The sequence below is a fragment of the Conger conger genome, chromosome 9, assembly GCF_963514075.1.
Source record: "Conger conger chromosome 9, fConCon1.1, whole genome shotgun sequence".
Lineage (NCBI taxonomy): Eukaryota > Metazoa > Chordata > Actinopteri > Anguilliformes > Congridae > Conger > Conger conger.
In genome coordinates, this window is record NC_083768.1 from 52,539,656 (window position 1) to 52,554,556 (window position 14,901).

General features: G+C 37.6%; 1 protein-coding gene across 1 annotated transcript in view; it reads right to left on the reverse strand.

Moving 5' to 3' along the window:
* Positions 1-11,473: 11,473 nt before the first annotated feature.
* Positions 11,474-14,901, reverse strand: part of kcnk9 (potassium channel, subfamily K, member 9) — a 68,255-nt gene continuing 64,827 nt past the window's right edge. The window contains exon 2 of the mRNA XM_061255577.1: positions 11,474-13,411. Coding sequence (XP_061111561.1) covers positions 12,576-13,411 — 836 coding nt within the window. The 3' untranslated portion in view covers positions 11,474-12,575. The remainder of the gene's footprint in view (positions 13,412-14,901) is intronic.

The window sequence follows — 14,901 nt, forward strand, 5'->3', positions numbered from 1 at the left end:
AACATTTTCTCATGCAAATTAGGGAGTCACAATTAATGTATGCTTTTAGGGATACTTAATTTGCCTAATTTACATAATCTCCCTGTTTTAGTGCCTTTGCTGCAGATATACATATGCAGGAACACATTTGACTGTGCATCAAAGGAAAAGTCACAGAGTGACCTGAGCCCAGCAAATTACATCCTAATAGTAATTTTGACCCTTTGCGACCATTTAGTAAATCCCAGGTAGATACTGCAACGTTTTAGTGACTGCATTTGCATTGCAAAAGTGTTGGAGTTAGTATAAATCTGGCCCTAGACAATTATTGTAATGAACCAAAACAATTAATCACAGTGCTTTCTTTCTTTTTGTAATAATAAAGATTTTACTTCCACCATGTTCCAGACATCCAAAACAAGAGACTATAGTGTTAGCTGAAGAGGTGACAAAATTCTGCCCCACATGTGAATAAATCTGATAATTTTCAGTTCTCTAGAATCATTTTCCCCCTCTACAGTCAATGATCATCAAAAGACTCAAGGTCCTATCAGCATCAACCCTCAATACAGACTCTAAAAAGCATTTTCACTTTTGTATGCCACATTTCATGATTTTTTCAACTTCTAATCACTGCTGTCTTTGAATGTTTAAATTCATGTTCTGTTAATAACATGTCAACAAGCAATACAACAGCAGGCTCCCCCATACCACAGGCGTACAACCCTGACCTAATCACAGACTCATATTCTACAGGCATATTCTAACAATTCTTAATACCATTCCTCTACATCAAAAAATAATAATTCTTATCTTACTTTTATTCCATGTCTCGTGGAAATTGAATGCCTGTTGATATCTTTACCATATTGTGTACACAAGTTGACATCAGGTTTCTGCACAAATATAAAGTAGTTTTGACTAAGGAATTGAGATATTCAACTGTATGTACATGTTCTGACATAAATTTGTTCTGTCACAAATTCTGAATGGTACAAGCCTCTTCTTTAACATATGTCTTTAACCATGTGTGTACAGTAAATTAACTCCTCCAAAAAAGTTTGGAAATGTGTGTTTGGTCGATCATATATCTGTTTTCACTGTATTATTAACATTGTATCTTATACCATTGGAAAGCCTGTTCATCCCCTTTACATTGATGTCCCATTAGTAAGGATCATGCTTTTATGGGATTATATATATATATATATATATATATATATATATATATATATATATATATATATATATATATATATATATATCTGATTATATGTGTGGGGTCCCAAGTGAAATGTGCCAAATTTCCCTGCCAATGTCAAACAGTGTATTCTCCTGTTGGTATTGACTTTGAGTTATTTGGGGGATTGGATGTGTTTTGGATGGCATGACCAGGCTGGTGACCAGCACGAGGAGGAGATGCCAGGTTGTGGCTGTGTATGGTTCTTCCACCTGCTACTGAGGCTCCTGACTGAAGTTTAAAATAACCAATATATCTTGTTTTTTCGTTGTTACTGATAGAGAGTTCAATCATCCAATCCCCAAACTACTCAAAACAATAGAGACAATACCAACCGGTGAATACCCTGTTTGACATTGGCAGGGAAATTCGGCACATTTCACTTTGGCACATAATCAGCTGTGCTGCTCACCCCACATGCATATCCTTACAAATGGGATATCATTGTAAAGTGAAATTAACAGGCTTCCCAATTATATATACTAATAATACAGTGACAAAAGAGATATGATCCACCAAACACAAATTAATTTCCAGTAATATCCATCACATATTCAATAATGTAAATTGAGAAAGATGCTTGAGATGGACTTCTTATCATTTGTAACAGGATGACATCGTATGTTTCAGATCCTTATGCTTAAAGTTATTGGTGCTTTAATGGTACAGAGGATGCTGATAGTACCAGACATGTGTCATCTTTCTTGGGCATGTTGTTACATCAACATGGTAAACCATATGATTTTTTTAGTTTGCTGTTATGATGACTTTTTTTTTCTGGATTGGACTGTCACAATACAATAGAAGAAGAACACGTGGATAATGAGGTCAAATGTATGCATCCATATTACCCAGCAATAACATTTTTTTGGCCCAAGAAAGATGACAAGAAAGATGACCTGGGAAAATGTTCTACTCATCAGAAAAAATATTGACAGAATTTTATCTGAATCCAGTGAACATGGCAAATTTGGATGGAATCAATTAGCAATGTAATGATATTCCTATAAAATGTTACTGGGATGCTTATCTACCTATTCCTACATGTATTATTAGGATTATAAGGAGTATGGTGTCATCCTTTTACAAATGGTAAAAATCTGACTCACCATTGACCTGTAGGATCATTAAGATTTTATCCATTATTGGTTCTGCTAATTGATTGGATTTTTTTATGATTATCTAATTGATTATTTTATGGAAAGAAGACCAATACAATTGGAATAGCTTTTATTTCCCCAAAACAAAAACAAAAAAAACATTTTTCTGCAGCAGCAATAGGCTACTTTTTCTTACAGAACAAATAATTAGAAATTGCCAAAAATAAATAAATAATAATAAAAAAGATCATTTGTTTTTTTGCCTAACAGTTTTTCTGGTTCCTTTTGAAGTATATCCTTCTACAGTCTTTAAACATACCAAAGTTGAGCATCACAAATACACTGGTCGGGTTGCTTTTATTTTTCTAAGCTATGCGATTTATCCTTTTTAAAGATAGATGGCATCTGACAATGGAGGCCTAGAAATACTGGGTAATTGCAGTGCATTGCCGGTAACAAGCGATGTAAACATTCCATCACCTGTCCGCGTGCGTGTGAGGTACTTCTTTGTGTCAACAGGTTCAACAGAAAAAGTAACTTAAAATAAGCACTGTTGAGCCGCGGTGGCGCAACAGGCGCAACAGGCTAAGACGCAGCAGACTTGTGGTTGCAGTTTGCTGCAGTTGCACACTGGGGACCGGGGTTTGATTCTCGGCCCTGCCAAAAGCCAATAATTGGCACGCTGCTCCAGAGGGAGGGACTTAGTTAGGGTTAGTAGATCGCCGCACAAAAACAAGCACCTGGAGCGCCTCGGAATCACGGTCACGACTTATGAGACGAGACGGCTTGAAGAAGGCGTGTCGCTCTCCTGTCGGCCGCCGAGGGGCAGGGGGTGGGCGGTGTATCTAATACTAGCTCTAATTGAATCAGATGGGGTCCAATTGGCTACCAAATTGGGAGAAAAAGGGAAAAAATCGAATAAATAAATAAAATGAGCACTGTTAATTCACGGACATATTTAAAAAGTTCCAAACAAAACAATGTGCACTGAAGGGGTTCAAAGAAATAACTTAACAGAAGTGAGAATCATAGAATTTTTAGTTATATGCCTCTATTCTTAGACAGGAAATGGAAATTTGTAAATTCATTGGTGGTAAGTTACCCTACAGTTTGTTTAATTTTTAATTTAATTTGTGACTTAAATGTTTACTAAACTATCATGGAAAGACAGAAAGCTAGAGTAAGGTGAACAAAACAGCAAATTACCTCAAAAATAAAATGATGATGAAAATCCTCTTTATAGACATGTAACGTAGACTCACTGTGTTCTTAACACCAAGGTGCGCTCCTGTGACAGTGTGTTGAACCGGGCAGGCTTATGCGGCTCAGCAAAAAGTGTTCCTTGTAAAGTTGTTCACGCACATACACACATCATTTTATATAGACTGTGTCAGTTTTTAATTAATGGTATGATTAACCAGATACATATTTAATAGAGATGTGCCTGCATAACAAAGTGCAAAACTGTAGTAGGCTAGCTGTGCTTCAGGTACAGTTTGGAACATTATGAATAGGTGTTCCTCATTTAAGGAAATAGGTCTTGTTGTGTCTTGTCTTTGTGAGAACAATTTGCAAAGGTTTGTGATTCCTTTGTCAGTTTATTTACATACATTTATTTTTTGTTGTCTAATATATTAGATCTGTTGGTCAGAGTTGCATATATGCTTTTATTTAAGACCATTTCTTGCACTTTTAAAGAGAGTTGCAGGCTTTCTGTTTCTCTTGTCTTTTGTGTTGCTACCCTATAAAGAGAAGCTGTATCTAAATGTTCACGCACATACACACATCATTTTATCCCTTTGAGTATATTATAACAATTCTCCATATCTGGCCTCTAAAGCCTCTCCCCATCGAGGGTAATTTAAATTCATTGATTTTTGTCCAGGAAACAAATACATACTGCCAAGACCAATATCAGGTGTCAAGAAGGCTCATTGGGACAGCATGTTGACTATTCTCTTGTTTTTCATCGTTCTATTAATCCTATATACTGTATTAAGCCTCGAATGTAAGATTGTTGTTAAAAAAACATTTTAATATTGGCATTGCTTTGTCTTTCCTTTGTAATTACAGATGTTGGAGGTGAGTACTGGTGTGGGCCTGCGTACTGGTGTATTACTTATACATCCTAACTGGTTACATATGTCGTAACTTGTTTGTAAGTAAAGTTATTACTAAGACGGGTGGATAATCAAAGATGAAAACATTATCTCCTCATGGTTACCGACTTCTACTTGGCATTTTAGCTAATTGACTAGATCGCCACTGAAATATCATATCCATAAATTAAAACTGTACTTGATGAATTCAAAATGCCATGGTGTTACTGAAAAATGATGCTGTGTGCAGAAAATAAATTATGTTTTATCATGAGTGACTGTGTGATTACACCTGCTGAGTGTAGGCTATTCATAGGCTACAGTTGGTTGCAAAAAGTTCTCTCTGCTGTCTACTGCTGTATCAGCTTGTCCTGGGAAGCTGCGGTTCTTGTCCTTGTTGCTTGACACCAATAGTCCAGGTAGATTTAATTTTAGCTCCGTAGTCCAGTCAGTTTGTGCATTATAAACAATTGCAATTGTTGTAGTGCAATTGTTTATTTTTATCTTGTATAGCCCAACATCCTCCCGGTAGCATCCCTAGCCAGCACATCGTTTTATTTGCGCGACCTCCCTGTCGGTATGAGAACGCTGCTGTTTTGTCTCTAGTTTGAATTGTTTTCTCTATTTTGATTTGTTTCCGGTTCTTTCATTTTCTATGTTGGCCTATCCAATGGGAAATAAGTGTATGGGTTTCACTTATTCTGGTTCTTATTTCTTGTTATTGCTTCTTTAATCTTGACCCTTTTTGGGCTTTTTCTGTGTACACGGTTTACTTATAGCAAGCTAATAAGTATTGATTGGAATTGATTTTCTTTCGCCGCATGTTTAAGTTTCCCTTTGGCGCATGGTACCAACAGGTATATTTTTATGTGGTTTTGAGCATTTACCATATTGCTATGTAATCATGCTTGTCTCATTTTAGTTTGCACCTAACTAACTAAATTTCCTTCTCCAGTATCCCCTTTGTCGATGCTCAATAAGCATTACTTTTGGTTGAGGAAATCATGTCTCCTGTTTCTTAGTATTAAAGTACCTGTGTGTCTATTCTGAGGCTTGATTAATTACTTGGTGCTTTTATAACTGGTATACTAGCAAACCGTCCCTGGTCACCCTGGTTACGAAAACAGAAATAAAATCCAAAATCCAAATCCGAAAAGCCCAAGGGAGTCCAAATGCAGTCGGTCAAATCAGAACAAGAGGGAAATCCAAAAAACAGTTGAAAACAAAACAGGTTGCATGGGAGATCAGACAGAAATAATTACTGGAGAGTATGGCTATAGCACATGACAATCTGGCAATGACTGAGACAAACAGAGGGGTAACGAGAGAGAATAACAATAAGGAAGTGAGGTGAAATGAATGACAGTGAATGAATGAACTGTCTACTACAGTGACTACGGTGAGTACAAAAAAGAATGAGAACCCTAAGAACTTATATTAGCAGAAAACCGAAAACGCAGAACCTGACTGGAACAGTTAAAGTGAAGGCTGGAAGACCAAAAACTATTTCAGATAGAATGGCCTGACAGCTGGTGAGAAATGCTCAGAAGGACCCACACATTACTGCAAAAGAGCTGCAAAAAAGAGTAGTAGACACAGGTCTAGGTATTCACAGGAGAACAATACAACGTACTTTAAACAACAAAGACCTACATGGCAGACCAGAAAGAATGACCTCAACACAAAATTAAGCATCCGAAGTATGCAAAAGAGAACATTGAGAAGCCTGAAGCCTTTGGAACAATGTGACTGACAAAACCAAAATTATATTGTGTGAGTGGAAGGAAGAATTAATTCCACCAAACATCAAGAAATTCAGGAATGGTCTACATCTACATCTACATGATCAAGACAAATGATGGAGCTATCCATAATTGAAAAGGTATGATTTTACTGGGGTGGCATGAATGGTGCAGTGGGTAGCACTGCCGCCTCACAGCAAGGAGGTCCTGGGTTCGAATCCCAGTCGGCCTAAAGAGACTTTAGTCTCTGTGTGGAGTTTGCATGTTCTCCCTGTGTTTGTGTGGGTTTCCTCCGGGTACTCCAGTTTCCTTCCACAGTCCAAAGACATGCAGGTTAGGCTGATTGGAGAGTCTAAATTGTCCATGGGTATGAGTGAGTGAGTGAATGGTGTGTGTGTGTGCCCTGCGATGGACTGGCGACCTGTCCAGGGTGTGTTCCTGCCTTTCGCCCAATGTGTGCTGGGATGGGCTCCAGCCCCCCTGCGACCCTGTTCAGGATAAGCGGGTTAGGAGAATGAATGAATGAATGAATGATTTTATTGGTCCCCGTTTACATCGAGACCCTTAACCTATATAATTATGCTGTGTTTCCATAGCCGTAGTAATGTGATTGCTATCTGAATAGCTTACATACTACAATGACATTAATAATGTGAAATTAATTATATAATAGCAATGTATTTGCTGCCTTCATGTTAACCACAACAGAAATCCCTGGGAGTAACTGCAGTGCAGTGTAGTATAATTATGTGCAAAGGATGGGACTACACAGAAACTGTTTTAAATGGGAAATGTATTATCATTTTGATACACGTTATTAAATCTGCAATTGCTGTGGTACTGTGGAGTGGAGTTATGTATATGTTATTAATTTGACAGTGAAATAAAGTGTTAGATGGATGCACTCGCTCCATAATGGTGAAGTCTGCCTCGGATGTCCTGTTCTCTGCTGATGGGACTTGATTGAACAAAATTAAAATATTATTTAAAAAATTATAAAATATTTAAATATGAGAGGAAAAGATAACCCAATCATTTTTTCTTTTTAAATATAAAACACATTTTCAAATATTGTACGGAAAGAGGTGAATGGGATGACATATTATATACAGTGAAAATTGACCCTAATCCCACAATTTAGGCCTTGTTTGTCAAATCCTTCTAATCTTGACTATTTTTACTCAGATTGAAGTGCAATTTGAGCCATTCCTCATAGTTATAATTTAGAAATTAATCTAATGAAATCAGGACTTCCTTAGTATCTTGCCTGTTATGCTCATTCATAAAAAATGGTCAACGGAATACTGAACAGTCATCCCTAAAGTATGGACCTGCTTACAGTACACATCAAATTCTTATTCTCCCCGTTTATTGCCAATGGTGATGTTACATGGTGCTTCTTATGTAACATCACCACCCAGAAGCTGAAACAGGCAAGTTTTATGATGTACTTGCCGACTAGCCTCTTTTCCACAGGACTGACCACAAAATTCCACAAAAGAGTCATGTCCCAATTAGTGGAGAGTTGTGTTATCAGTTAACAGTTCAAGGGAGAAGACTGCAATGTGACCTGTATCAGCTGGCTATCTTGGTAAGTGGGTGTATTACCTGATTACCCCATTATTGAGCAAATCAAGCACTTACAAATGTAAAATGCGGTAAGAAGAGAAAACAATAATTGAAACCTGCACAATCAGAGTTTAAAGGCTTGGGGGGGGGGTTAATTTAGTGCTGATCTCTTCACTATGAGTGTCATCCTGAACAAATCATGCCCATGTCTTATTCTCGCAAAATAGAGTCAGTAACACTGCATGTTGATTACACAGTAAAATGTCCAGTGCAAAACCATACAAGTGGAGGTTTGGTTAAGCCATCATAGCTCCTTGGATCAGGGGTGAATTAATCTGTAGATGTTTAGGATGTAAAGTTTCCTAGATTCAAGGTTTATGTGTTGTATATGCACTTCTAATCGGGGTGACATTGGCTCAGGCGGTAATGTCTGGCAGTTGGAGGGTTGCTGGTTTGTTTCCGCCCTGGTTGTGTCGAAGTGTCCCTGAGCAAGACACATAACCCCTAATTGCTCATGACGAGCTGGTTGGTGCCTTGCATGGAAGCCAATCGCCGTTGGTGTGTGAGTGCGTGTATGAATGGGTGAATGAGAAGCATCAATTATACTGCATTATAAATGCCAACCATTTACCATATTATCCTTTGTGAATGCAGACATCTGGGTCAGCACTGAAAGAAGAAGGGTACAAACAATTCACGATACAAATAGTCTGAAGGTCTGTTGTATGTTTTTAAAATACATTTCTGTTTTAATCTGAAACAAGAAGTAGTGCAATTTTACCACTTTTGTTCTTGTCACAACTGTTGTCCTTTGTCTCAAGATTTCACTCAAGGCAAGAATTATGTTGTTGATGGAAAAAAACATAGCTATACATAAGGGGATTCTGTTTCTAATACACTTGCTCAAAAGCGAGAAAAAAAAAAATAGGACATTGAAAGATTCATAACCATCTTAATCCAAGCATTCCAAAACATACTTCCAATTCATGCAGGTAGCTGCAATGCAGCATTATCATAAGGAACTAAATAGATATATGAATACATAAGTATTAAAAAGAGAAGTTAAATTCCAACAATTTACATGTTATCCACAGAAAGATAAACTTTTTCATCCACAGTGAGAGATGATGAAGACATCTATTCAATTTAACCACAAAGAGTAGTTTAGTAACAAGTTTGAGTTTTTCATCTTTTTGATATTGTACTGTATGCTTTTACTGACTGTTAAACTAAAGTATATGTGTATAGTGTCCAAATTAAAAAGGGTAAACCTTTATTTCAGGGTAAGGACAGGATGTATTGTGGTTAAATTGATTAGACAAAGTCTAGTTGCTTTAGTTCATGATCACCATAAGGTTTATTAACTGATTTTTATTCATTCAAAAGCAGTTAAACATTTAAAATCACTTTCTTATTAAAAAGCAGTAAATGCTTTAAGGTGACATGTAACGATGGATAAAGCCTCCTCTTTTAATAAATTCATTCAATGGGATCCTAGAATGAAGCATCTTAGGGAACTCACTGCGGGAACAGCCTTGGAGTTTCCCATTTTCAATACAAATATGCTAGAGGCGAGGACCCTCCTATAAAGTATAAAGTGGTTTCATTCAGCTATGCTTGTATGGGATTTGTGTTGTTTGGATTGCTTTTGGGAAAAGTCTTCAGCAAGCAACATCAATTGAACTTAACAACATAAGTATCAACCCATTTTAGGGGGGAAACCATGACAACAATTATCTACAGTATATGAACTAATATATTAAGCATTTATGAGCAATTCTGCAATTTATATCCATATATGCATTTGTTGTCAAATGGAGCATGTTGTACTGGATATTAATGACAAAATTATGGATGACAAGTTTGTTGATTTGCTTTGAATTTAATCTCTCTATTTAACTTTATAGTTCTTTAAGATCACAAAATACAGTGAGTAAGTATACACTCAGTGAGCACTTCATTAGGTATTTTAGACTTGTTAGATTTATTAAGTTTTCTGCTGCTGTAGCCTATCCACTTTGATACACTGTGTGTTCCGAGGTGCTCTTCCACATACCACTGTTGTAATATGTGGTTATTTGCTTACTGTCACCTTCCTGTCAGCTTTGACCAGTCTGGCCCTTCTCCTCTGACCTCTCTCACTAACAAGGTGTTTTTGCGTTTTTGTGAACTGCTGCTCACTGGATGTTTTTTGTTTTTTTTCACCATCCTCTGCAAACTCTAGAGATTCAAACCACACTGTCTGGCAACAACAAATGGGCATGCATGGTCACTTAGATCACATTTCTTCCCCATTCTGACATTTGGTCTAAAAAACAGCTGAACCTCTTGACCATGTCTGCATTCATTTATGCATTTGCTGCTGCCACATGATCGGCTGATTAAATATTTGCATTTGCAAGCTGGTGTACAGGTCTACCTAATAAAGTGGTGTATATCACTGAGTGTATATCATGATCACTCTTTTTATCTGCACACATTCATAAACAGAACTTTTGGTTTAGTTCTCACTGTGTTCAGATTAAATGTGAATACTAGAATTGTTGTGGTGGAAAGGACAAATTAATACAGTTATCAAATGTCCAAATTAACAATGTGCCTTTGTTTAAGAAACTACTAAAGATGCATTTTCTTAAAGGCACATTATCCTGCACAGAAGTGGAATATAGTTGCATTTGCATTTAAATTAAATAAATGCCTTTTGTACTTTATCTTGAAAATACCAAATAATATTGTATTTTACAGTAATTTATAAAATCACATATTTACATAAGGGCTTAAATTAAATAGAAACTTTTACCCTTTTTCAGAGCTTTAATGATTTATACTGGCATCCTCCACCACTCACAGTCTTTTTAGAATTGGCTTACTTGCACTACAAATATTTCAGTATATTGTATAGTATATTATTATTATTATTATTATTATTAATAGATTGTTAGGATTTGGCAAACTGGCAAGTGGATGTCCTGAAGTGAGATTATCTGTATAAATGCATTAGTCATTCAACCTCAGTAGTGAGTACCATGTTCTTTTTTTGTTATCATGAAAGCCTGCATTTAAATGCATTTGGCTCCAACCCTGTTGTACGCTAGCAGCAGAAAAAATGAGCATTTAAAACAATGGTTACAGACCTGCTTTAGTGCATGGCCTGTGGAAACTGTCAAATGCCCAAATCTGAATATAGTTGTCTGTGATGGCTTATCTTGAATTTGAATTATTCACAGTTCTTTTTTTGGTTATTATTTGAGAGCGACACAGTAATGACTATATTGTTACGTACAAAGTAACTCTTCGAGCCCAGCCAGTACCATCTGATTTTGGAGGTTTTTTGATTTGTAATATTGTCTGTGCCTTGATTGAGCCCATTATGTCACATCTAGAACCTTGAGTGCTACACATGGCGAGTGAATCCATCAACCCTCCTCATTCTTGAAATCCTTACAGAATTGCTCATAAGGTCCAGCAGTCTCAGTTCTGCCTCCATTTTGTATTTATGTGGGGAGTGCTGCTGAATGCTCTGCTGTGCTGTGAAGCTGGCCGACCACCGTCGTCATCCGACAGATAGCTTCCCTTGATAAGATGATGCATCTCAATGAGCTTTTCCTGGGAAAATGTGTATTTCTTTAAAAAAATAAATTGATATGTATATATATTTTTTTATTTTACAGATGAGAGAATTCAGCATTAGAATTTCACCCCTCCTCCCCTTCCCTACCCCACATTGTAATTGTTTTTTTTTTTTTGGGAAGCTTAGAACACAGAAGGCTATTCATTTCTAAACCTGAGAGCAAATGTTATTATCATCCCCATGACAAATCATTCATCCATTTAACAAATAAGACTGTTTTAATCAAACGTTGAAAAGCAAGTATTGTAACACAGTTTCCATTACATTTAATTATTTCAAGTGGCAAAATAATAAACAAACTATTTCTTTAAAAAAAATCATTCCAAGATTATTTGCTTTTAATATTTAATTAAATTGCTAGATTACTATTTTAAATCCTGTTTTCTGAAATATGCATACCAGTTTTACAAAGTACATGCATTTGTTTACTTTTTGAAACTGGCAAGCTTTTAAAAAAATCTTGCTGCCCCCATTTCTATGTTATACAATCTGAAAAATCATAACTATAGATATATGTACCATATATATATATTAATGAAATGACTGGTGTTAAAAACATATAAATAAAATCAACCATGGCAGACCCTTTATATGATATTTAATGCACATGACTCTGATTGGCAACAATATTTTGGCATGATCAATTTGCTGAAGTCAAAGAAACCAGTTTTCCCTTCTCAAAATATAATTGCTTATAGAAAATGATACCTGATGCTTTTAAATTAGCTTCTGACACAGATTATTTATTTGTTTTGACTGTGGCACTGAAATCGCACTTGACTGCGTTCAATTCAAGTTAAGGTCAAAACAGGCACACTCCCTTTTAGAAAAATAATACCCATTCCCCCTCCCCCATCCTCTCGTACAATACTGTGACCAAAGTTTTAGTGTGCAATATTTGGTATGAAACCAACATTAAAATATTGTACTCTGACTCATCCAAAGTGGATTGAGTGAAGGGTGGACATCTTTTCAAAATCCTCAGGAAAGATAGTTATCCATGCATCATGCTTAGTATTCCCTAGGTCCTCCAGGGGAACAATGGTCGTGTTTCTGTCAAAGTTGTTGTTTCTGTCCACCATCTGCTGATTTATCAAGGAAACATCATTTATATATACTGGAATTTATATATAACAAAAAGTGCTAAAATGAGATTTGGTGGGAGCAGCATTTGGAATGAAGTTTATAATATTAAAGTTAGCAGTTGCCGAAGGCTCAAATGGATTTCCTTCTTTTCATTAGTCGGTGGTTATCCGTGAAGCTGTGGAGGCCAGGTGACACAGAGCTAATGGGCGAGGGGAAGAAGCTGTTCTTCAGGGTGCTCGGCGAGATTTCCTCAATCTTGTAGGACACAGAGTGAAAGTACTGGGGGTTCAGCTGTGAGCTGAAGGAGTTCTGATGGGAGGCCAAGCGGCCGGCAAAATCGTGCGAGCGGTAGCACGTGCAGGAGCAGACTGACTGCAGGTCCGTCACCTCCGCCCGGTATCTGGAGCGGCCGGAGTCCTCCTGGAGGTGGATGATCATGCTGTTACGGTTCCCCGCCAGAGACGCGCGCTCCTCCGCGTCCCTGCGCTCATCCTCGCTGTTCATGGTCAGGAAGCGGAGGACCACCAGGTTTAGGAAGGCTCCGATCACCGTGAGGCCCACCAGGATGTACATAAAACTGAAGGCCACGTACAGGGGCTTCTTCTGGAGGGCCCTGTTCTTTTGAAGGGCCACAAAGTCCCCGAAACCTATGGTAGTCAATGTGATAAAGCAGTAATAGTAGGACTGGAAGAAGCTCCATTCCTCGTAGTGTGAGAAGGCTGCAGCACCAATGCATAGGGTTCCGATGCAGGAGAAGAACCCCACGGTCACCATGTTCTCCATGGAGACGTCGGTGATCCGCATGCCGAAGCACTTCTTGATGCGCTTCAGGAGGTACTTGACGAAGGTGTTCATGCGCTCGCCGAGGCTCTGGAACATCACCAGCGTCAGGGGGATCCCTAGAACGGCGTAGAACATGCAGAAGGCCTTCCCTGCATCTGTTCCTGGGGCTGCGTGCCCGTATCCTGGGGGGAAGGAAACAGAAACATAAGAGTGTATTTCTGGACAAGCAAATAGGGCGGGAGCGATAATGAACAAAATCGTGATAAATTCAAAATAAATGGCTCTACAATGAGTTGTCAATCATTGACCTGTTTGAGCCTGTCTAAGAAGTCGTAAAACATGGCTCAGATCAGTCGAGTTAGCAAGTGGTGGCTCTACACTGTTTTAGTTTCTTGAATCCCCATTCTTTTACGATGAGCTATTCAACATATAGCATATCATAAAATTATTTTTATTCCAGAATTTCTGTCCTGCGCAAATAAAGATGGGGAATTGTTATGTCATGCCAGGCTATTTCTCGATGCTGCAATCTAGCTTTATTGTACCGTTATCGTTAGCATTGACGCTTGGCTTTAAAGCTTTGTATATAAATATCAGTAAACAAACAACCAAAACATTGAAGATCGGTCTTCCACGCTTGCCAGAGCAGGTACATTCCAACCCATTCATCTTATTCAGGCTCTGCTACTCTGGAGGGGTTTAATTATTCAGAGCTTTCCTCCCTTGTTCGGTGCTAGGGGGTGGTAACTTCAGAGCTATTGTTAAAAACAGATTGGTTGAGAGGCCAGTGAAGCTTTTAGCTTAATTAGAATCTGTCTGCAGGACCAGACCAAAGTTGCTGACTCATACAGGAACATTGTTATGCTTTTCTAAAGAAGTTAATGCTGATATTTTAAAAAGAACAAGGGCAGATAAGAACAAAATTTAAATTCATAAGGGATATCACTAAGCTTTGAACAAGTTGAACCTAATAGTTTGTTTGGGTACAAGCTGTGAAATATGCCCCCTGTGTATGTAATTCCTGTTTTTTTTTTTTTTTGTTCATCTTTCTGTTTCACTCAAGGGTTTTCCATCTCGCCTCTGACCCCATGATATCATTCCCCCAATAGACACACATACCTACGGAGATATAAGCTGTATAAAACAAAATACCTTGCAGTGGAAGCACACTTATACAGAATTATTGGCACCCTTGATACATATGCTGTCAAATAATACAGTTATGTAAAGCAGTCAATTCAATTGAATCAATTGAATCAAACAAAAAACAGGTTCCACAATTATTGGCACTCCTGGTTTAATACTGTGTGAACACCCCTGGCAAAAATGACAGCCATGAGTCTTTTCCAGTAATTTGTGATAAGGTTAGAGAACACATTTGGAGGGATTTTTGATCATTCCTCCATGCAGAACTTTTTAGAATCATTGATATCCTTGGGATATCCCCCTCTTCAGTTCAGACCACAGCGAATTTAATGGGATTTTAGTCTGGAGACTGAAATTGTCCTTGCCGGAAAATGGATATTGTTTTTATTTAACCGTTTCTGTGTGGATTTTGATGTATCTTTGGAGTCATTGTTCAACTTCTACCTTTGTGTCCTGGCAAAAGCAACCAGAATTTCTGGTACATTGTTGAATTAATTGTGCCATTGATCTTATATTGATCTTGTAT